The 25,293-nt window shown below is 40.6% G+C and overlaps 1 protein-coding gene across 9 annotated transcripts in view; it reads right to left on the reverse strand.

Annotated features, from left to right (window-relative positions):
* The window catches only part of LOC122552711 (CAP-Gly domain-containing linker protein 4-like), a 433,681-nt gene that overhangs the window by 318,143 nt on the left and 90,245 nt on the right, over window positions 1–25,293 (reverse strand). For all 9 annotated transcript variants that reach the window (XM_087991246.1, XM_043695605.2, XM_087991245.1 and 6 more), the window contains one exon: window positions 8,226–8,462. In XM_087991246.1, coding sequence (XP_087847372.1) covers window positions 8,226–8,462 — 237 coding nt within the window. The remainder of the gene's footprint in view (window positions 1–8,225; window positions 8,463–25,293) is intronic.

Genomic DNA, 25,293 nt, shown 5'->3' on the forward strand with positions numbered 1-25,293 from the left:
TTGTTAAGATCTCCTTGAATCTTTTGAGGGACGAAGAGAGGGAGGGAGAGGGATGGATCAGTCTGCAAGAATCTGAGATACAGGGAGACCAGAGAGGTAGAGGTTGAAGCCTTGAAATTGTACAAAATTGTACTCAGATGAAAGAGATTGAGCTTGTGAGAATTTGAATGAGGTTGGCAAGAGTCAAGGTCTATAGGATATCTCACACTGTAAAAGGCAGTTCAGGAATTAGAAATTATCCAGCTGGAAAAGGAAATGGGAAGTAAATCATCAAAAATTAAGAACAGTTTTGGACTAGTTCTTAGAGTAAATTATAACCTTGGGAGGATTTATTTTGTCATTTTTAGAAGTTAAATGGGGGCATTTGTGGAGTCTAGATTTAAATTGTTTACGAAAAGTGTTTAGTAAAAGCTGCTTTTAATTTTATACTGTGAAAATCTTAAATCTTGAAATCTTGGTGTATGGTCCTTCCAATAACTGGAAATTTCAACTAATGTTTTAAAAGTAATCAGTCTCTCAGGGGATCATATCAAATTGAGGATTCTTGAGATTTGACACCACAAGCACATTTAAATTTGCCAGAATTTAAACAAACAAGATTTCATAAAGTTAACATTGCTGTGCCTATTGTGGAAGTGTCCCTTTAAATGTTCTCTAATATTAGTTGGTAGCATGCTTGAAATAACTTGAAATAGTGGACGGCACAGTGGTTAGCACTGCTGCCTCACGGCGCCAGAGACCCGGGTTCAATTCCCACCTCAGGCGACTGACTGTGTGGAGTTTGCACGTTCTCCCTGTGTCTGCGTGGGTTTCCTCTGGGTGCTCCTGTTTCCTCCCACAGTCCAAAGATGTGCAGGTCAGGTGAATTGGCCATGCTAAATTGCCCGTAGTGTTAGGTAAGGGGTAAATGTAAGGGTATGGGTGGGTTGCGCTTCGGCGGGTCGGTGTGGACTTCTTGGGCCGAAGGGCCTGTTTCCACACTGTAAGTAATCTAATTCACTTAAAGAAAGGACCTGTCTTTGAGCGCATTGTAATAGTTGAGAAAGGTTAAGAAAGATTCTTGTGATGTTTTACGTCGTTTCCACAATTTCCCCTTGCTACCCCCACTTCACCATGTATGCATAATCCCTCTACATGTCCATTTCCCAACAGTTTGTTTCGAGGGCTCTACACATTATCCTTGAAAAGAGGCCCGAACTGTCTCCATTACCACCATGCTCTTTTCATGTATGAGCTCGTTCTCACTTTGAACAACATAAAGGTTTATAAAATCATGGGAGGCATAGATAAGGAGTATAGTTATTTGTCTTTTCCCAAGGGTAGGAAAGTCCAAAACCAGAGGGCATCGGTTTAAGGTGAAAGGGGAAAGATTTACAAGGGTCTTGAGGGGCAGCTTTAATGCATATATGGAATGAGATGCCAGATGGACAGGTAGAGGGGGTAAAATTACAACATTTAAAAGACATTTGGGCATGGACATGAATAAGAAAGGATCAGAGGGATATGGGCCAAACATAGGTAAATGGGACTGGTACAATTTAGGAAACTTAGTCAGCATGGATGAGTTGGGCTGAATGGCCTGTTTCATGCTGCATGTATCTGTGCATCCTGGCAGACTTGTACATCAACCTGCATAATCAAAACTGTAGCCTCTGGCTATCTGTTATTCCTGTGGATCATAAAAATCTCAAGTCAACAATATAATCTTCTGCAGACAAGGGTTCAAAACCCACTATGGCAGATGGTGGAATGTGAACTCAATTACATTTTTTTTAGAATCCCTACAGTGTGGAAACAGGCCATTTGGCCTAACAAGTCCATGCTGACCCTCTGAACAGTATCCCACACAGACCCATTCCCCTACCCTATTACTCTACATTTCCCCTAACTAATACACCTAGCCTACACATCCCTGAACACTATGGGCAATTTAGCATGGCCAGTTCACCAAACCTGTACATCTTTGGACTGGAATTAAAAATCTACTGACTGCCTACTGTTACATGCAACAGTACGCAAAAACAGGCCCTTCAGTTCACCACGTCTCTAACGACCTTGATGCCATTTTTTAAAAAATTAATCTGCTTCATTTACATCCTTGAGAACAAAATTTGCCATCCATCCCTGGTCTGGCTGATATGCTACACCAGCACCATTATCAATGTGGTTGAAATAGCTGAGAGCAAATCAATTGATGGGAAACAAATGCTGGCTTTACCAGTGGGCCCACACCCAATACAAGCATAAAGAAACTGAAATGGGTTGACAGAAATTGGCTAGGATATTAAGGAATAGTAAGTTGACAAGTTCTTAACACTGCCCATGTGAACCAAACTGAAAATCTCTTACATGAAGAAAAGAAAAATAAAGTTTTGATATCTTATCAAAATGTGAGCATTTTCCAAAAGTAAAAACACTGGGCATGTGAACATTGGGCCGAGTTTCATATGTATTTAATTTTTCCTGAGTAACTATTTTGCTTAATTTCATCAGAAACGTCCAGAGCCTCTGATTTTTTAGAGACTTTCAGGGGGTTCCAATGGAACCGCCTAGAGGAAAATTCAATTTGGTGTGCAATATGATGGGGAGTCTGCAGGATCCCCATATATAACTCCTATCTATACTTGCAAAGTACTGGCCATGGAAAATATGCCCTATCTTTTCTATTTATTTGTTCATGAGATGTGAGGGTCACTGGCTAGGACGGTATATGTTGCCCATCCCACGAACCCTTGAAATGAGTAGACGAACCATTTCTTAAAGCCTTTAAGAGTCAACCACATTGCTGTGGGTGTGGAAACACACGTAATCAGACTGGTTAATTTAGCAGAGTTTTTTTCTCAAGAAAACATTAGAGATATTTTCATGGTCATCATTAGTGAGACTAGTATTCAATTCCAGATGATTTTTAATTAATTGAACTTAAATTCCACCAACTACTCTAACAAGATTTGAACCAACACCACCCAAGTACTAACATGCAGCTCGAGACCACTAGTATGGTGGAATTACCACAACATCATCATTTCTCAATAAATGTGTGGACAGTAACTACTTTGATTCAAGATCCAAGAGCAGCCAATATTCGTGGAACTGTATACCAAACTTTGTGAATGGTCTTCAAATATAGGAAGGATAGATGTTAAGCACAAAATTTATTCTTTACCTTCTGAAGTTCCAAATATTTTTACTTTTCACTGATTATCTAATGGTCAGACAGACAATTTGCGAGCATAGCTAGAAGTTGTATTTGGGGATCTTGTGGAATCTCTGAAGGAATTGCCCAGCTTACTCACTTCAGTTTCTTTTATACTTATGAACACATTAGGAAGGCTAACATTTGTTGCCCATCAACTGATTTGCTCTCGAGGCTATTTCAAACACATTTCTAATATGGCTAATGTTACATATAGGCCAAACCAGGCATGGGTGGCAGATTTCCTTCCAAAGGACATTAGTGAACTAGATTTTTTATTAAACTGTAGGCAGTCAACCCTTAAAAACATAATGAATTTTAAGTCACACTTCCTCTTTCACCTCTGACAGTAACAAATTACAGATACAAATCTGTTTGTGATTTCTCCACATGACTGAAATGTGATTGCAATGAGACGACTACTTTTTTAAAAAATGAACCGCATTTAAAATCAACTGCACTTTCTGTTAAAGGAATTTTTTGCTTTTAAACAAATTGAAGCTTCTACCTTGTTTGGAGAAGTCTATACAAACCTGTGTGAGACATGCAAGTTTTTCCAACCAAATAGTAATACATGGCCATAATGATTTCACAAACCTCCTGGTCATGTATACTACTGGACCCCTAATTATTTTCAGAGCATATTATTTAAAGCAACAATCATAAATAACAAAAACAACTTGCGTCTACATAGCACATTTAGCAAACAAAAGCTTCAGTGTGCTTCAGTGGATAAGAATGATAACGTGTTAAAGAAGAATACATTAGGAAGGATGATCAAAATTTAAGTCAAAGAGTTAAGTTTGAAGCAGTTTTTAAAAACGTGGCAGATTCAATAAGTGGTTCAAGTAGGCAGCTCACCAGCACCTTCTCAGACTTTGTTCTAAGTTTAATTATGGTTGAAGGCATGATCAAGAAATGAAAGGGAATGTGGTAGAGACTGGATTCAGAGGAGTGGCAGGTTTAATGGGATATTTGGGCTGGGGATTTTATACAGGGAGGTGCAAGGCTATCAAAGGATTTAAACACAGAATGACCATTTTAAACTTGAGGCTCTGAAAGCCAGAATAAAATGTAGGTCAGCTAAAATAAAGTTGATATGAGTAGGATTTGGTGAGATATTGGATATGGGCAGCATAAGTTTGAATGAATTGTAACTTCTGGAGATTGAAGGATGAGAGGCAAGCAATGAGGTCATTGGTATAGATAAGTTTAATCTTGACAAAGGAATAGATGGGAGGTTCAAAGGTTGTTGGGCTGATATGCACTAAAGACAGATAATGGTATGGAAATAAAATTGGCAAGCTTTATGATACAGGGTTGAAAATAGAGCTCAGGTTTGTATGGAACTCCAGTTTGGAACCATCTGATTAACTTCAGACTGGCTGTTAAAATAGAGAAAACTGGCTTACTTAAGACTGCATGTTACATAATTCTATAACATTAGCAGACAAGGAATCGAGAGTTGATAAGGCATAGAAGTGTACGTCATGAGTACACATGTGGAAAATGAGCCTGTGCATAAAATATCAAGCAGCATAGTGGAGGAGGCCAAAGTAAGAACTTCAAGGTTTTAAATGAAAGACACAGTAAAAGAAAGAGAATCCACTGATGGAGATGCTCTGATTACAAACAAGTAGGTAAAAATGTAACCAATTAAAGATAGACCAACTAAATTATGCACAAATGCAGAAGTGCTGGAAAATCTCAGCAATTCTAGCAACATCTGTGAAAAGAGAAAAACAGAGTTAACGCTTCAAGTCCAGTATGGCTCTTCTTCAGTATGCTTCTGTTTCTCTCTCCACAGATGCTGCCACAACTGCTGAGATCCTGCAGCTTATTCTGTGATTTCTGATTTCCTGATCAACAGTATTTTAGTTAGATCTGGAATCTATAGAATCCCTACATTGTGGAAACAGGCCATTTGATCCAACAAGTCCACAATGCCCCTCCGAAGAGCAACCCAACCAGACTCATTCCCCTACCCTATTATTCTACATTTACCCTTGACTAATGCACATAACCTATATATCCCTGAACACTATGGGCAACTTAGATTGGCCAGTTCACCTAACCTGCACGTCTTTGGATTGTAGGAGGGAACCTGAGCACTTGGAGGAATCCCAGGGAGAATGTCTATTTTGAGTTTGCACAGTCGCCCAAGGCTAGAATAAAACCCGGGTCCCTGTGAGGCAGCAGTGCTAACCACTGAGCCACCATGCCGCCCGATTACTTCTGTCAATTTTGCTTCCACTAAATAAAGGTAATGGATTAGAGGTGCTGGAGCACAATGATTAGATCAACTATGACAGAGGTTGTTGAGTGATGGAGCAGTAAAGGGTTAAATTATTGTGTTCTGTCAGGCAAATGTAAATTGTGATTTGGTTCCAGTATTTTGGTACTGTGGCAGGAACAGAAATGTGTTAGGAAGATACAAAGAAGGAAGCGCATAAAATACAAGCTCAGACTTGGAATTGGAGAGAAAAAGAAAGTTCACAACTGTCAGGCAGTTCATATGGCCGGAGGGATAAAGATTCAGGTTTTTTTAAAGGATCGAGGTTAGTTACGCACAGGTGTTATCAATTCTAGGACGAGTGAAAGTATACAAGTCCCCTGGGCCAGATGGGATTTATCCGAGGATTCTCTGGGAAGCTAGGGAGGAGATAGCAGGGACTTTGGCTTTGAGTACCTGAGGACTGGAGGATTGCAAATATTGTGCCCTGTTCAAGAAGGGCAGCAGAGATGACCCAAGTAATTATAGACCAGTGAGCCTTACTTCTATTGTAGGAAAGGTTTTGGAAAGGATTATAAGAGATAAGATTTATAATCATCTAGCAAGCAACAATTTGATTTCAGATAGTCGACATGGTTTGTCAAGGGCAGGTCGTGTTTCACAAACCTCATTGAGTTTTTTTGAGAAGGTGACCAAGCATGTGGATGAGGGTAGGGCAGTTGATGTGGTGTACATGGACTTCAGTAAAGCCTTTGATAAGGTTCCACATGGTAGGCTGATGGAGAAAATGCAGAGGCATGGAATTGTGGGTGATTTAGCAGTTTGGATTAGAAACTGGCTTTCTGAAAGAAGGCAGCGAGTGGTGGTTGACGGAAAATATTCAGTTTGGAGTCCAGTTACTAGTGGTGTGCGACAAGGATCTGTTTTGGGACCACTGCTGTTTGTCATTTTTATAAATGACTTAGACGCAGGCATAGGTGGATGGATTAGTAAATTAGCAGATGACATTAAAGTCGGTGGAGTAGTGGACAGTTTGGAAGAATGTTACAGGTTGCAGGGGGACTTGGATAAACTGCAGAATTGGGCTGAGAGGTGGCAAATGGAGTTCAATGCAGCTAAATGTGAGGTGATGCACTTTGGGAAGAATAACAGGAAGGCAGATGACTGGGTCAATGGAAAGATTCTTGGTAGTGTGGATGTGCAGAGGGATCTTGGAATCCATGTGCATAGATCTCTGAAAGTTGCCACCCAGGTGGATAGTGCCTTAAGAAGGCATACGGTGTGTTAGGTTTCATTGATAGAGGGATTGAGTTCCGGAACCGCAATATCATGCTGCATCTATACAAAATGCTGGTGCGGCCACACTTGGAATATTTTGTACAGTTCTGGTTGCCCCATTACAGGAAGGATGTGGAAGAATAGAAAAAGTGCAGAGGAGATTTACCAGGATGTTGCCTGGTCTGGAGGGAAGGTCTTATGAGGAAAGGCTGAGACACTTGGGTCTGTTCTCATTTGAAAGAAGGCTAAGGGGGGACTTGATAGAGACATACAAGATAATCAGAGGATTAGGTAGACAGTGAAAGACTTTTTCCCAGGATGATGATGTCAGCTGTACGAGAGGGCATAACTACAAATTGAGGGGTGATAGATTTAAGACAGATGTCAGAGGAGGTTCTTTACGCAGAGAGTGGTAAGGGCATAGAATGCCCTACCTGCTAATGTAGTCAACTCAACCACATTAGGGAGATTTAAACAATCCTTAGATAAGCACATGGATGATTTTGGGACAGTTTAGGGGGACGAGCTGAGAATAGTTCACAGGTCAGCGCAACATCGAGGACCGAAGGGCCTGTTCTGCGCTGTATTGTTCTATGTTCCATAATGACAGCCATTTTGAAAGACTGGGGAACTATCACAGGAGAATAAATAATAAACTATTTCAGCTTATATGGAGGTCCAAAATGGAAGTTTAGTAGTCAGCAGTTTATTTGGAATGGGATCAATGGAGCAGACGGTAGATCTCATCAATAAGACACTTGTAGTGAAAATAAAATGGGAAAGATAGAAGAGGAGGTAACTGAAGAAGTATTAGATGCTATAGAATAGGGAGAACAAGACCAGAGTGTATCTTAACTGCTAAAAGCAAGTTGAGAACGTGCACGTAATTGTGCATGATAACAGTACCTTCTCAATAACTGCATCCAGGGACCAAGTGAACACATATACAATATAGTAATATACACCAAACTGACTATTCATTGTCAAGTGAAAACCAAGGATATTATTATATATTAGATCGTTTTTGAACATTTTGAAATCAAAGAACTGCAACAATGATTATGGAGAAATGATATAATATTGTAAGAGTTGTGATAAAAAGCTACTAGCTGGAATAAAACATTTTGCTACAGAAAGCTTTGTTTTGATCACAATTTTTTATTTATTATTAGAATTTGGATACTATGATAGTCTCAAGTCTTGCATTTTAATTCGCATTTTAGGATACAAATTGCTTAATTCTTTTAACAATATTGTCCAAAGTCCATGCCTGATTTTTATATCTATTGACTTCATACCTTTATTCAGGTACTGATATTACAGTGGTTATCAGGTTCACAGACAGACAAACACAGACTGACAAACAAGATTAATATGACAGAAAAACCTTACAGATTGCAGTACATTGACAAATGTTATACAAAAGCACACATATAGCAGCAAAAACTACTTTTGCTACTGCAAGCACAATGGTTCCATGAATGCATTAATCTGTCCTCATACTTATTCATTATTTACCTTTTGCCCTGCAATCATCACTCTCTCTCCCAGCTTTAGGCCCAGCGACATCAGTAGTGCCTTGCCTGAGATGTGATCATAGTTTGTCAACATGGCTTTTGATATGTTGCATGTCAGTGGTAATGCATCCAAGAGCATCTGTTTCAGTTCTTTGGCAACTGCTGCTGCCTCTGCCATCTCGAGCGGCATATCCAAGGGGTCAGGAACAATATCAACAGGCATCTGTCCTTTATCATTCTGTTCAGGAAGAAAAAGGTGATTATCAATAATTATCATGCAAAAATATTTATTTGAAATCATTTTAGTCACTGAAAGCAAAATTCAGTATATGTGTAATCCACTGCTCAGTTACTACTTTTTTCAAATGCAAAACTAGTACGTGGTGCAAAATTCCTAATGATATTCCATCTGTGGATGGTCATGTACATACAACAATTAGTAGTTTTTTTAAAAACAGATTCATCATACTAATTACTTGAAGATAAAAATTTGTTTGATAATTTAATTGGTTAGGGTTGTTGAAGCAGCCCTAAATGAATATCTTGTTCACATTTGTCCAGAATCCCACAGTGTCAATCTTCAGGAAAGTCTGGAATAACTTGTGCCAATAAAGTGTTTAACAAGTTAGTGACAGGTTATTTCCCAGGGATGGAAGTCCCATTGCTGTGAGCTAACAGCCAAAGACCAGCAACTTCTCTGTACACAGAAGAAACACTGGGAAGGCAATGGCTGCTACCAATACTATGAACACTCAAGGCCTGGGTTCAAGGCCAGAGTGAGTGATAGTAGGAAGGGAGTGTCCTTACTCACAACCCTCCTGTCTAAATAAGTGCCCTATACATCCATCAAATGCATGGAAAGGCACAATATTCTGCTCAAGGTTAACATGTTTAAAAAGTTTCAGTCAGTGTCTTTAAATTTAAGGGAAAATGAAGGGGATCATATGACCTGAAATCTGCCTGACAACAGGGCGATGGGGCTGCAAGAATTAAAGGAAAGCCTGCATTGTTTAACTGTGGAAAAAGATGGCAAGGTATTCACACTTGCAGACAATGGTAAAGGCAGTAATGATGTGCTGGACATACTATGAATCTCCAAGATCCAGAAAAATGTTGATAATGTTAGATTTTAAACAGTTGTGATTTAAACTGGCCATTTAGTTTCAAGATGAAAGATAGTCGGGCCCTCAAGGACAACTGCTCAGCTGAATGCAAGGCCCATGAGAATTTATGTGGTCATAATGATGGGCTTTGAGATAAGAAGGGTATAGAGGAAGCCATTGTGCTATCGAGTTACAGGTTCCCCCAAAACATCACCGAGCATCACAGACAAATTGGTCTGCCAAGATCTGGAAAGAGAGAGCTCGACGTCAAAAGTCACTATGGCTGTAATGAGAATAGTAGCTCATTGAGGAAAAAAATAAATAAATTTGTTACTAATTGAAATGAAGTTGGAGGATTCTGGAAGGACTGAATGCTCACATAAAGAACAGTCTACTGCATAACTGTGAAAGGTATTTCTTTGGTGTACTAAAAACAAGATGATAAGACATTCCATTCTATGACTTGAAATTCCTGCTGTAGGCTGCCCAAATCTCCAAATCATAAGGCAGCACAGGAATCACTATTGATCCTTTAGGGAGAGGGAGATGTCACTTGTGTGTCAGAAACCAGATCCCTGAAGCAACTGCTTACGCAGAGCTCAAACGTGGCAGGAGACTCAGGGAGGAAAGCAGAAACTTTTAGGAGGTCCTCATTTTATTTTATTTTCATTATTTTGTGAAAGTGGTCTTTACTGGAAGTCTACATGTATTGCCCATCTCCAACTGGCCTTTAACTGACCTCAGAGGGTAGTTAAGAGACAATCACATTTCTATGGGTCTGGAGTGACATGTAGGCCAGATCAGGTAAGGATAGCAGATTTCCTTCCTTAAAGGATACTGGGCAACCAGATAGGTGTTTACAAAAATAAAAGACAGTTGTGATGGTCACTGCTACTGAGACAAGTTTACATTCTAGATTTTGTTAACTAAATTTAAGTTACACCAGATGCCACAGCGGAATTCAAGACCATGTCATCAGACGATTAGTTTCAGCCTCTGGATTACTAGCAACCTTCCCTCTAGGTTTTATGAATATTCTGAGGGTCTAGGCAAGCTAATTAACGGACCAATATAATTGACTTGAGGAAGTTTCAAAAGTTGCAGCTGCACGTGGACCTTGGAGGTCTGCACAGAAGAACAGAAAAATTAGGGAACGTAGATTCTATAATGATCCTTGACATTAGCACAATGACATGATTTCCAGCCATTATTGCAGAGGTGAAATAGATGCTGAATCATAGGTGACCCTTGCTTGACATCAATCAGAACAAAGAAAGCTCATTCAAGAAGGCACTAAATACAGCGCCAGAGACACGGGTTTAATTCCCGACTCAGGGGACTGACTGTGTGGAGTTTGCACATTCTCCCCGTGTCTGCGTGGGTTTCCTCCAGGTGCTCCGGTTTCCTTTCACAATCCAAAAATGTGCGGGTCAGGTGAACTGGCCATGCTAAATTGCCCGTAGTGTTAGGTTAAAGGGGTAAATGTAGAGGTATGGGTGGGTTGCGCTTCGGCGGGTCGGTGTGGACTTATTGGGCCGAAGGGCCTGTTTCCACACTGTAAGTAATCTAATCTAATCTAATCTATATCAAGAGACCTTGTCTGCAATGTAAAGAGGCAGCAGAGGGAGTGCACTAACCTCCAAAAAACCAATGACTACCCAAGCCTTCAAGCACTACCGGGGTAGCAGAGTGTGTAAGTTACACTTGGGACTTTTCAGCCATTTCAAAGCCACCTAACCAAAATGGAAGCAAGTCATCCTTGATCCCAAGGGAACATCTCAGAGAAAGAGGTTTATAATACAAGCTGTCTGTAAAGTCAGTTTTTATTTAACTGTGCTTTTGCTCTTTTGTTAAAGAAAATGTCTGAAAATGCAAAATGTTGCTATGTCATCCTCTCAGCTATTAACTCATTATATGAGTTTCTCTTTAAAAGTTGACACTCTTCAGAAGAATTGAAACAAATAGTTTGGTAAATACCATAAATAATAATCGAGGAGGCAGACAACTCATCAACATTGCCACAATAAACTGTAGTGTTAGGCTCAAAAATGATATCTCCAAACCAGACTTTTAAAGGTTTATTGTTAAGGATAATTGAACATGGCAATAAGCAATTGAAAGGAAATCCATGAAAACCAGACTTAGTGGAAAGTAGATTGTTTTGTCTGGCAATGACCTTGCCTTGGGCTTAGGAACTGGCTGGATTTGTTTCTGACCACCAAGCTCAGAGGAATGCCTGGAAAAGTACTCAGGAATAGTAAAGCAGCACATGACATCAAATTCAGAATATTAATACTGGGGATTCTTCCCTGCTTGAAGGACCTTTCACCATGGGGATTTTCACCATTGGACTGGAAGCATGACACCAAGGCCATGGGAACAGAGAAAGAGCTCCAAGGAGTCCCTGGCATGAGGATAAGGTAGTGAGATTCACTTGGTGAATATGTCTAAAGTTGTTTGAGCTAGTAGATTCACTCATTAGTTTGTAGTCTGCATATATCTAAAGTAGAGTAAGCTAATAAGTTTGCTTTATATTGATGCACGTGTCTTGTATATTTTGATCAAACCTTAAAGAACCTGTTAGGTACTTGCAGCCTAACAAAACAGAGACTTTCTAGTAATAATAAACTTGACTTAATTATCTTCAGAGTACTACTAGCAGCTTAATAACAACAAGTATTAGCTAATTAGGATATTGCACCAAAAACTGTCTTAATATTAAGTTGCAAATACATTGTAAAAGTATTCTGGAAGTCAAATCTCCAAACTGGCTTGGATAGATCCATGTTAGGCAGTATTAGCATTGGTTTAGAGAAGGATGCTGGTAAACATTGAACTATTTTATGCAAGCAATGTCTGAACTATGCAGTGCTCTACACCAACAAATACATCCTAAACCTAAATTCAGTAGGACTCCATTATCACAACACTATGAAGTTGTCCAATGTTGACACTCACTTTATTTTTGTTAAGAAAGCAAATTGGAATTACTCGTGTACTGCTGATCTGTAGGAAACCAGTTTGAGATTTCCCCAATTATTTCTCTTATTGACATTCATAAAAGACTTGCAAGCTCTGGTTTTATTTTGTAATGCAGAGGTATTTTGTTTAAGTGTACAGGCCCTTTTTATCATTCAACTATGTGCACACAGCTTGAAGATGGTACTTTTCTGATTACCATGAGACTGCAGACCTTATAGGAATACAATCCCCCAGCTCATGACTTCAACGAAGATTCAAAATCTAACTTTCAGAAGTGACAAGATAGTGCAAAACCCTCTAAACAGCCAATAAATCAGACACTCTGGTACTCTTCTTGGGTGTTCACACAGAGCAGATAAGCATGCATCAGCACCCTTTTTCATACCATGCCTGAGTTTTTTTTTCAACAGACTTAACGTATATCCATTTTGAACCAATGTTGAAGATGAATTACACTACCACTCATTTTTATTTTGGTTCATTCACGTGATTTGACTGTGTTACTTGCAAGGCTAGCAACTGATGCCCATTCATAATTGCCCTTGAACTGAGTGATTTACTAAGCTATCTCAGAGAAGAGTTTCTCTGTGAGCTCTAGGTATGTTATCTCATGCAATTCTCTGCTGTATACCATGTTATGCTTACTATAGTCCTATAATGCTATACTCACAATATTGTGTGCTCACTAACGGCTGAAGAATCCTTCTAGGATTCATGCGACAAGTGTCAAATCTAACACCTAGCTGTGCCAGGTCAAATGATGAAACCTAGGAATAGGCCTTCATAGTACAGACAGTGGGAGATAATGCTTCTGAGGGTACACTGATATGGGTGACACTTCATGGAAATAAAATATCAAAATCATAAATGTATTAACTCTTCCCATCATCAGTTGTCTGATTAACTATCAAAGTAACTATAAGAACGAAGCCAAAGAGCTATGGTGCTTAGCATCATACGATGTTAGAAGCATGACTCAAGGAGTGCTATTCTTTCCCTAATGCCCAATATAGCATAACATCTTGTCAATGTTCAATAAGGGAGCATTATGTGCTGTAAAGCCTACAGAGAGTGGATAATGTTAACATTTATTAAACAGCAGGAAAAGCAAAGTAAATGAAAACAAAAATGCTACATTTGCTTTTGGAAATATCAGGGAATGCTTGCCTTTTGAACAACAAATTTACAGTCAATGAATGATGACATTATCCAACCCACATCTATTGGAACCAGGTGTCAATTACATCCTGTGTGGTTTGTTGCATCGAATGCTGCACCGCTCTACCATACTGAAGGTGATGTGTCTCCTGTTCAATGTCCTCACCTTCCTCCTTGGAAGACTATTACTGCTCCCCACACTCATCAACGTCCATCACATCCCCACTTTGCATGTTCCAGTTGTGTGTAACACAGCACACAAGGTTTATGCAGCACACTACTTGTGCAGTGCAAACTGCCCTCCAGGCTGAAACAAGTACCAGAAAAGGTCTTGAGGAGATCTGTTGTCTGCTTCACAATAGTGTGGTGGAAGAATGGACTGTATTGTATTTATGCTCAGCTTCATTCAAGTGATTGCATAACAAAGTCATCAGCTATGGCTGCAGAGATTAGTCTGCGTCTCTTAGCAGCCATTCCTGTAAAGGTATCCCTTTAGTTGAAGCAGGAACCTGAGAGTTATCAAGGACAAAGGCAATATGGCAGCTTTAGGGGTATTTGATGCAGGCATCTAAGATGTGGTACTGGTGATCACAAATGACTTGTACAATTTCTGAAACCTTTTCTATTAATGAAGTCATTATGATACAATACTATCAATGAAATATGCGTTCAGTCTATACTGTCCTGCACCTGTGGGAAGCCAGCTATATTTGCATAGCCTGTTGTTCAGGCCTTGATACTGAGCTCAACATAGGGAAACATGATGAAGGGATATGATCTGGCACAAATTGTTTCTGTAACTGTTCTGATACATTTCTGGTTGAGGATTAAGAGATCCCACAAAGGCCCCCAGTGAATCCTTGGAAAAAGTCAATTGCAAAAAAGTTTAGCAGAGCTGTCACCATGATGGCCAACAGGATAGGATTTGTAAGTCCTTTTTCTAGCAAATGGCATAGTTCTGAAAGTGTCATAGAACATAGAACATAGAAGAATACAGCGCAGTACAGGCCCTTTGGCCCTCGATGTTGCGCCGATCCAAGCCCACCTAACCTATACTAACCCACTATCCTCCATATACCTATCCAATGCCCGCTTAAATGCCCATAAAGAGGGAGAGTCCACCACTGCTACTGGCAGGGCATTCCATGAACTTACGACTCGCTGAGTGAAGAACCTACCCCTAACTTCAGTCCTATATCTACCCCCCCTTAATTTAAAGCTATGCCCCCTTGTAATACCCGACTCCATACGCGGGAAAAGGTTCACACTGTCAACCCTATCTAACCCCCTAATCATCTTGTACACCTCAATCAAGTCACCCCTAAACCTTCTTTTCTCTAATGAAAACAGCCCCAAGTGTCTCAGTCTTTCCTCATGTCCTGGGACATCATCAGTCTGCAACAGCAATACACATTGTTCATCTGAAAGAAACAGCAACAAAGACAACACATTCTAGGCCCCTGCACTTCCTCAATTCAGTTGCTTTTTATGTGGAAGCTGTTCAGCAACTACTAAGGCTGCTGTTGCCCCAGGTCTTGTTGCTGCATTTGTTCCCCACAATTTCTTGGTAAGGGGATCATTCGCATTCATGGCGCACAAAAATGACAGTTTAGCATTGTCCTTGATACATTTGGATATGGAGGACTCTGATAAGGAGAGCAAGAAATGATAGTAATTTTGATACAGCGGACCTTCTTCTGATGTATGCAGCTCAAGCCATATTGTGCAAATACAGTTGTAGATTGTAATTGTGGTAGGAATACTGAAATTTATACCCACTTCCACATCACCCAAGATTGCAATGCACAAAACAGTATGTTGGCAAATACATTTCAAATTGAGAGGAAATCTTTGTGCAGTGTATGAGACCTTGGATTGTGTTTGTGAATCATGGTCTGTAGGTCGCTTGTGATTATGTCACAGATGGCTATGATCAAGTAGCAATGACCAATGACATGGTCAGAACTGGATGTGGCCAGAATTGTATTTCACACAATTGGTCAGTGCATGCATTTCACATGTGAATCCTATGTTAATAGATATCATAAACCCATATTGTATATGTGCCTAATTAATGTAGTTGCTCCTTGAAGGGCCTCACATTACTGACAAGTGAAGACACATCTTTAGACAAAACACTTACTCCACCTACTCCAGATGTGGTGGCAGCCACTATTCATTTCCAGTGTGTGTTTGCAATTCCAATGAGGGTGAAAGACAACAGTGATCACACTTAGCAGTGCGAGTCGCCTGCTCAACCTGTTATTTTAGGTGACATACCAAAGCTTTCTTCCTTGCACTCCTTGTTGATCCTATCAGTCTGACTTTCCACAATTTCCAACCAACTCTTTAAATATTCATTTCACCACATGACCTCCTAAGATCTAGGCTTATAGCTAATTGCCAACTACCTTGATCCACTTCTACACTTCGAAGCCAGGATAGTGGTGACTGTCAAAGACCCTCCCCCTTTGCCTCTAACATACTATCATCTCACAACCTTATATGTTGAAATGCCCCACTCATAATTATTGTCCCCTCTGCATCCCAGCATGTCATCTCCAATTCCTACAATTGATTTCCTCAATTTGCCCATCACAGGAGTGGCCCCTGATGACCCTTCCTTGACTTTCATTGAGCTGCCCTATGGATTGACCATGGCCCAACACCCTGACCAACTTGAAACAACAGCCACAACTAATGACTGTCCGGAGTCCTGACTGGTAGCTGCGCAGCTCCCCAACTGATTTACCTAATCTCTGGTCAGGTTCCACTGGACACGCAGGACTGACCACATTCTAACTCTTGGGCTGTAATGATATGGAACCTCTGACCCTGACTGCCCCAATAGGCTGACACAAGCTGCTGATACATGCTGTAGATGTAACAGTGGCAAGGTAAGATAAATGCACTAGGGCTGTATATTCTGAATTAGAAGACAATACATAAAATGTCAAGGCTATATAAGGCAGAAATGCACTCAAATATGTGCAAAGTGAGTGCGCATTATGACAGTAAATTAAAAGCCCTTGGGATATATCCTGTTCAACTGCATGGGATGGATGCTTTTCCTTAAACACGAAGTGGCTTGAAAGCAGCATTGCATTGAAAAACATCAGTGTTCTCCAAAGTACAATACTGAGAAGGTGCACTGTCTTAACGGTGTGTCTTAGATGTGCCACGATCATGTGATCATTTTTGTGTCTCCGATGCCAACCTCTGTGGATAAAGGATACAGGTGGTCACTGCCCATGCAGTGTCCCCTGATATGTTGAGGAATGCCGGTCACAATGTAGGCCTGGAGGATCAAGCAGTCCACTGGAACCACCCAGGTACCTTCTCAAAATTTCAGGTCGAGAATTGTCATTGTCTAGTTTCTCTCCACTGCCCGGTAAAATAACAAAGTGCTTAATGACTGAGCTGAGATTAGGAAACAATGAAATATTAATGCATGCAGATAGAACTCTCACCGTAAAAACTCGGGTGGTTGATTGGACTTTTGTTCTTGACATCAAGCATCTCATTTTTCTGATCTTGCCATATTTTCCCAACTGACTCAACAAGGCTAGGAAGATTCCATCCAGAGTAAGCTTAGTTAAAAGATTCCACTTTTTATAGAATAAATTAAACAATGGTAATCTAAAACCAATCATTATTTTACTGCTCTCTTCTATGGAAATTTACAAAAATAACACTTGTTCAGCAAAAGAAATATTCAGTAATGTCAATTTGGACTCCAACAAAATGTTATCAGCTTCTTTAAAACTGTAAATCGCTCTGAGCTGTCATTTCAAAATTAATTGAACCAGTTCACTGCATAAGTTTAGGACCAACAGTTCCGCAGATTTTAGAATATAAAATACTTAGAAAATAATACCATATTTTGTGGAGCATACATTCTATAGCTGCACATGTGCAAATTATTTAATTTCTTGTACTTCAGATACAATTTGAAAACATAAAATCTTCATGTAGGAGGTTAGAAATTAAATTATTTTCACTCCACACTTGCAAAAATTTTAATCAGATTTTTATTCAGATTTCAGCATCCACACTTCTTTGTTCTATTTTCATGTTTGTAGCATCTGAAAAGAAAAGTGAAAATGTTGGAGCCCCTTCAGCAATTAATTATGAAGAACATTATTACTCACACGGTGTTACTTCAGCCTTCCTTCAACTCACATCACTGATAGATACAAGTTACTTCAGCTATTGTGCTATAAAGGTGGTTCCTACTTTCATCTTTATTACTTTGGCACTGTAAATTCTATAGTATTGCAAAAAGATTAACAATCACTAAAACCACTTTGAAGTTACTTTGCATTCATCCTGATGCAGATTGTGAAATAGTGTAGCGTAGCCATCAATCTTTACTAAGAGGTAGCAGCAATAATTGAGACAGGAGAGTGTTCCTCGTAATTAATTACTGAAGATTCTCCAATGTTTTCACTTTTCCTTTCAGATGCCACAAACATGAAAATAGAACAAAGAACTGTGGAGATGCTGAAATCTGAAACAAAAGTGGAAATTGCTGGAGAAACTCAGCAGGTCTGGCAGCATTTGTGGAGAGAAAGCAAAGTTAATACTTTGTGTCCAATGATCCAATTTCTGAAGAACAGTCACTGGACTTGAAGCATTATCTCTGCCTTCTCTACACAAATGTTGCAAAAACACACCACCTTAACTAATTAAACCAAATACACCATAACAGTTAAAAAGTTCTGGCCCAGAGGGGCAGTCTAAGAACAACAAAAATAGGGAAATATAGGAAGGGAGTGAGGAAACTAAATTAAAATGGAGTTGGAGGGGTGAGATAATGCACCCCAGCCCAAATGGTGCTTCCTGATGAAGGGCTTTGCCCGAAACGTCGATTTTCCTGCTCCTCAGATGCTGCCTGACTTGCTGTGCTTTTCCAGCGCCACTCTGATCTAAACTCTGGTTTCCAGCATCTGTAGTCCTCATTTTTACCAAATGGTGCCCATCCCTCTCTAAATACCTTGAGGATGCTGGTGGACACAGTGTGCTTTTTCTGTAAGAGCACCCTGGCATGAACATAAGCATGGAAGAGTGGCAGTTAGGAACTGAAAACCCCTCATGGCCTGCTGCCTGGACCTGTGGATGGCTACCTTTGCCAGGCAAGAAAAAGGCTGCTTTTTCTCTCCAGAGATTTTTTTAATGTACCTCTGGTAGTTTGTTGATTGGAAAAAAATTCAATGTTTCTAATTAAATAAAAAATTATAAACACTGCCCATCGGGGCAGTGAACAACTAAAATGAGGAAAGGTAGAGAGAGAGAGGGGAGAATCCAGGTCTTAAATATTATTAATTAGCCTAGTCAGGGATGTTATAACACACCTTTGCAGCAGATGGGATTGAACCCGGGCCTACAAAGTCCAAAGATTATCACCTGCTCTCAGTCCTCTGCGAAGTTGTTCTGTTTCATCTTTAAAAGGATCACATTTCTGACATTGACATAACTCACCTCTTGTCTCCCCACTGCCTGCCTAATATCTACAAGACACAAGTTAAGAGTGTGATGGAATATGCTGAACTTTCCTAAATGAATACAGCTCCAACAAGAAGATACACTCAAGAAGATAGATTCAGGACAATGCAGCATGTTTGACTGGCACCATAATAACCACCTTCAATACTCATAACTTTTATCATTGACACACAGTGGCAATAATGTGCAGCTTCTTCAAGAGGTATTGTAGCAACTCATCGCAGATCTTTCAACAGCACCTTCAAACTCCACAACCTCTACCACTTGAAATGACATTGGCAGTGGAGCCTATATTCAATCCTTCCAGTGTAGAAGTGGTGTCCAACCCTAGTAAAACAGCATCCTGACTATTCTAACATCCCAGCTACCACTGATCATTGGCAGAACCCTCAAATCTCAATACTTCAATGATGCTCAGGTTGAAGTCACAAAAGCTCAGCTTGCTGCCATGAACTGAATTGATTCATTTATTGTCATGGACATTCAATATAATAAACAGTGAAAACCATGTACCGTTGTCACTCACATTAACTTAGAATAAAATAATTTTTAAAAGTAAGTTGAAAAGAGTCCAACTTTTATGCTCCATTGCTACAGACTGTTCTGGGCTTCCCAGCCCAAGTCATGCCACCACCAGAGACAAGCTCCAAATTCCCAAACTCAAGCCATGCAGCTGACAGAGTACCCACTCCCAGCTTCCCAGCCCATGCCATGCTGCTACTAGGGTCTCACTCCATGCTAAAGTTCCAGGCTTCATAGGCTGACCAACCAACTCTGTAGCCATGCTGTCTCTGAAGATGCTTCAATAACTTGGTGTCCATTGAAGCCGCATTCCCACTGAACAGATGTCTTCATTAGTTAAATCTGAGCAAAAAAGGGGAAGAAGGACAAAGAAAAAGAAAAAAGAAGCGACAAGCCCGGGCACAGGAGCTTGGATGCTGCCTTCTCCACTACTATCATCTTGTGAAAAAAATGAATGCCATGAATGCTCAGACTGCTACCATCATGGCTGCACATACCAGTGTTCAAGTGCGTTTGCATTATTTCACAGTAGTCCCGCAATTTGTGCTCTACAGCTATTCTACAGTAGTTTCAGTGGCTCCCTAATGCCTGAACCTGCTCTCCTCTCTCAGGAACACACAATGAGTCAGAATACAGGAAAGAGATAGAGTCCTTGGTGTCATGGTGCAATTAATAACAACCTCCCTCTCAATGGTGGCAAAACAAAGAAATGATCATTGTGTACAGGATGAAAGGAGGAAGACATGCCCCTATCTACGTCAACGGAGCTGAGATGGAGCGGGTCAAAAGCAACAAGTTCCAAGGAGTAACAATAACCGACAATCTGTCCTGGACTTCCCTCGCGGGTGCAATGGTCAAGATGGCACAACAATGCCTCTTCTTCCTCAGCTGGCTCAGGAAATTTGGCATGTCCATAAGGACTCTCAACAACCTTTACAGATGCACCACAGAAGGGTACAGAAGGCCTGGTACGGTAACCGCTCTGCCCAGGACCGTAAGAAAGTACAGAAAGTTGTGTGCACAACCCAGAGCATCATGGAAGCCAACCTCCCATCCGTGGACTCCATTTATACTTCTCATTGTCACGGAAAGATTGCCAACATCATCAAAGAATCCATCCGACCCTGTTGGTGCTCTCTTTCAACCTTTCCCATTAGGCAGAAGATACAGAGCTTGAACGCATGCACCAATAGGTTCAAAAAATGCTTCTTCCCTGCTGTTATTGGACTGCTGAATGTACTTTTCTAACTTCAAATAATGATGATCTTGTTTTGTGCACCTCCAAGGCAGTCGTAACCTTCTATGCCTCGTGCTGTCTAATGATCTGTATCCCCTTGTTTGCTACGATCAGCCCATACTGCTTGCAAAACAAAGCTTTTCACTGTACTTAGGTACTTGTAACTACAATAAATCAAATGAACAAATCATACCAGTGTCAGTATCCTTACTATTGCCTGTCGTCTGCTGGCCAGCCTAAACTGCTGCTACTCATGTCAAGATGGTGTAGCACAATGAAGGGTCTTTGAAAGGTTAGTGCTGCCTGAAGCTGTGCTACCAAACTTTCTGCATTCTCCTCCAATAAATGAACATGTTGTAGCCTCAGGGGTAGCACTGCAGAGAAAAACTAGGCCAGGAAAAAGACACATAGAACACAGGTACAACCGGAATGCTCACGGTGAGTAATTGATGATTTATGAAACATAGAATGGGTTTATCTGATTAAGTTATTTGCAATGCTTGTTTAGTGGTAACATTTTACCCATGTTGTGGCCAAGATGATGCAATAATAGTTGACAACAGGGGATTGATATGAAAGGAGGAATTGGGGCTATATTCGTTTGAATTGGACAAGGTGATCAAAGCCACCCCAGGCAGAAAGGGAATGTTTTGGTTGTTTCCTTCCACATTTTCTTCTCCTTCTTTTCTCCTCAGCTGCTCGAAATATACCTAGATCTGTACCTTCATTCCATCAGTTGTGCAAGGTGTGGTAAACCAAAATGACACATGTTCTACAGGGCACTTCCAGAGAAGTCCAGGCAGCAAAAAGATCTCACTTAAGTAACTCCAATGGTCTAATTAATGATATCTCACGTGAAAGCATGGATCTCATTATATATATACCAATTGCGCTAAATATTCATTACCTAGATATTCAAAAATAGCCCTTGTCTGCTGATATCAATTTCTAATTTCCCATGATGACTCATCTGTTGCTAATACAAAAGACTAGAATAAAGGCATCATATTGGATAGCAAGAATTTCTACAAATACCTAAAAAAGAAGAAAGAAAGGAAAGTGAGTGTTAGTACTCTGTTTTACTGCATTACACCGCTGACTGAAGCCTTGGTGTTTCTGATAGCAGCAGAATAAGATTTGAAGCTCAAAGGAACTGTAGTCTACCCTCTAATCTAAAAATTTGCTGACCCCCTCACCAATGTCTCCCTTCTGGCTCCTTGACGTGATCTCATTGCCTTCGTGAAGCATGAACTTCAACTTCATTACTGCACACTGATGCGTGTTCACAAACATAGCATCTTGAAAATTTTTGTCCATTTGTTCAAGCCTTTGCCCCTACACAGCAATTGAGAGGCTGGTTTCTTAGATATAAAGGGTTTTTTTTCATTTACATAACTCATCAACACCTCCAACTTTCACCACCACCAACACCTCCATGCTTGATGGGCAAATTACAATAAAATCCATAGGTCAAGTTATGCTCTCATCAAGTAGGCCACTGGTATCCTGATGCAACAACAACTCTACAACTTAGACAGATCCGGTACCTTCTACAATAAGCATTCTGAAACATAATGGTTTGCAATAGTATGCTGCATAACTTTGCTCTGAAATCGAAACAACACATTAAGTCTCCATTGTTACAGGCAAAAAGGGAGAAGTGCATTGTGGTCCTACAACAAAAATAAAAATATTTTTCTCCTTGCTTGACTGCAATGTGCCAATGACAAGAGTGAGAACCCATGTAAGCAGAAGTTGTCCTCTCTACACATGCTACAAGAAGGTTGTTTTTTGATGGTAGCAAATTACAATTAAGGGCTTTCAACGTGGCAAGTATGACTGGTAGGCCAGAGGATTGGGAATATATTAGAAACTAGCAGGGCTTAATTAACTAAAATAAGAGGGAGAAACCAAATTATGAGAGGACAGGTCATGAAGTCTTAGAGTCTAATAAATATATAGCATGGAAACAGGCCCTTCAGTCGACTCGTCCATGCCAATTAATCTAGTTCCATTTGCCAGCACTCGGCCCATATCTCTCTAAACCCTTCTTATTCTTATACCCATCCAGATGCCTTTTAAATGTTTTAATTGTATTAGCCTCCACTAGTTCCTCTGGCTCATTCCAGACATGCACCACCCTCTGCATGGAAAAAGTTGCCCTTTAGGTCCCTTTTAAATCTTTCCCCTCACACCTTAAACCTATGCCCTCTAGTTCTGGACTCACCCACCCCAGGGAAAAGATCATGTCTATTTACCCTATCCACGCCCCTCATGATTTTATAAACTCTATAAGGTCACCCCTCAGTCTTTGACTCTACAGGGAAAACAGCACCATCCTATTCACCCTCTCCCTATAGGTCAAACCCTCCAACTCTGACAACATCCTTGTACATCTTTTCTGAACCCTTTCCAGTTTCACAACATCCTTACTATAGGAGGGAGACCAGAGTAAGAAAGATAAAAATAGGCCTCCAGAAGTATATAAAAGAAGTGGAATTTAAGTAAATGTTAGATGTTTCGAGGATGACACTGCAGAATTAATAATAAGGAAGTATATCAGACTGTTCCAATAATAGAAAAGTGAATTCCCTGAGGCTTTCAGCCTCAATCTCTATGATTCGGTCCCAAATATTGAGGTCCTCTTCCTAATAGCCCATCCCATGAATGCTGTAGGCATCCCATCTTCCCTGGTGCCCACCCAAATAGTCTACCTGAGCCTGTGCCTGCCTAGTATATGAGATGAGAGAAAGTGAGGGCTGCAGATGCTGGAGATCAGAGCTGAAAATGTGTTGCTGGAAAAGCGCAGCAGGTCAGGCAGCATCCAAGGAACAGGAGAATCGACGTTTCTGGCATAAGCCCTTCTTCAGGAACTAAAGAAGGGCTTATGCCCGAAACGTCGATTCTCCTGTTCCTTGGATGCTGCCTGACCTGCTGCGCTTTTCCAGCAACACATTTTCAGCTAGTATATGAGATGAGCATGTCACGTGTGGTTGTACACTGCACTTCTACCTTGAATTCAGATGTTTCTGCCAATGAGAAAACCATATACCCACACTCACCCAGTCTCGCCTCATTGTCCTGTTTCCACCTATGCTTTATTGTATTCCCACCAGACAACTGTCATGTCTCCATCTCGATAGTACTCAATTCCATAGTTACCAGAGTCTCCTTCCTGCAGCAGGGACTCCCCTTTCCCCTCACACCTTCCACCCCCCCCCCCCCACCACACACCACCTCTGATCCCATCCTGTTTAGTTTCTGTGGACAGACTGGAACTACTGAACCTGACCCATCTCCTTGCATGAGAAAAGTGAAGACTGCAGATGCTGGAGATCAGAGTCGAAAAGTGTAACGCTGCAGGAGCACAGCAGGTCAGGCAGCATCCGAGGAGCAGGAGAATCAATGTTTTGGGCATAAGCCCTTCATCAGGAATGATTCTGTCCCTACCCACAAAAGAGAAGCAGCTTTTCAAATGCTACCTGCCAGTGTGTCCTCTGAGACATGTCTGTGCTTTCGAAGTATTCTACAACTAGATTGGAGAGGCACTATGATGGTCATGAATGGTTGGCAAATATCATATGCCAATGACTGTGGATGAGGCATAAATGCAACTAATGCCCATGCATCATGCCCTGAGATACTGTTTGGTATTGAGCAACACAGATTCATTGCAGCCAGTAGGAATCCAGGTATCCACTCTGATTTCCATGTTGAGGATTCTTAATGTCCACCTTGTTCAGTACTTGGTAAGACAGGAAGCTGATATTAATGAGGGGAGACTGCAGCATTAACATGGCATTTAACAAGCTATAATCCCCTTAACTGGTAACTCAGTAACACCTATTGAGGAACACTTTTTGCTATTCAGCAAATGCATTAAAGGATGCAGCAAGTTGTTCACAACTTGAGACAGACCTCAACAGATTTTTCATGTGATTCTTCCATAAATCTTTCCATAGCCCATAGGCTCCTGTAAGACTGCACTCAGTCTTAAAATTGTGCTGTTCTCTTAATGGTATGCATGCATAGTATTGTCATTCACTATTCAATGGGTGATATTGTTTCAGCAAAATGCATTGTTCTATCATTTGTTGTTGCTAAAGTAGCCGTTGTTGTTCTATTTCTGTTATTAGATTGTGTGCACTTCTGGTCTGACAGTTGATGTGTTCTGCTGTACAGGTGTTGCATTCACCTCTTTCTGGTCAGCCCCCTGCAGTTGAGGAACAGCTTCTGTACTTGTGTGTAAGTGCCTGTGATTGCAAAGATATATCTGGTAGTTCACTTCCATTGTATAAAATGGAGAACTAAAATGAGAACTACTCGCAGGTCCAAGTTCCACTTGAGCAGGCTTTTGTTGAGATCATTGAATGTTTGCACCTCACTGGCTCTCCAATACGCAACTCTAGCAATGGTTTAGCAGTCCTATCAAAATGAAATTTGGCTTTCTGCTGTTTCGCCTTGATTATTTCACTCACACCTGTTACTACTTCTGGCTTCAGGAGCTTTTTGCTATTGGATGACTGGTACAGCAAACTTTCCATGTCTTCAGTATATGTGTT

The sequence above is a fragment of the Chiloscyllium plagiosum genome, unplaced genomic scaffold (assembly GCF_037043375.1).
Source record: "Chiloscyllium plagiosum isolate Xiang-an unplaced genomic scaffold, Cpla_swu_hap1 HiC_scaffold_10, whole genome shotgun sequence".
NCBI classification, from domain to species: Eukaryota; Metazoa; Chordata; class Chondrichthyes; order Orectolobiformes; family Hemiscylliidae; genus Chiloscyllium; species Chiloscyllium plagiosum.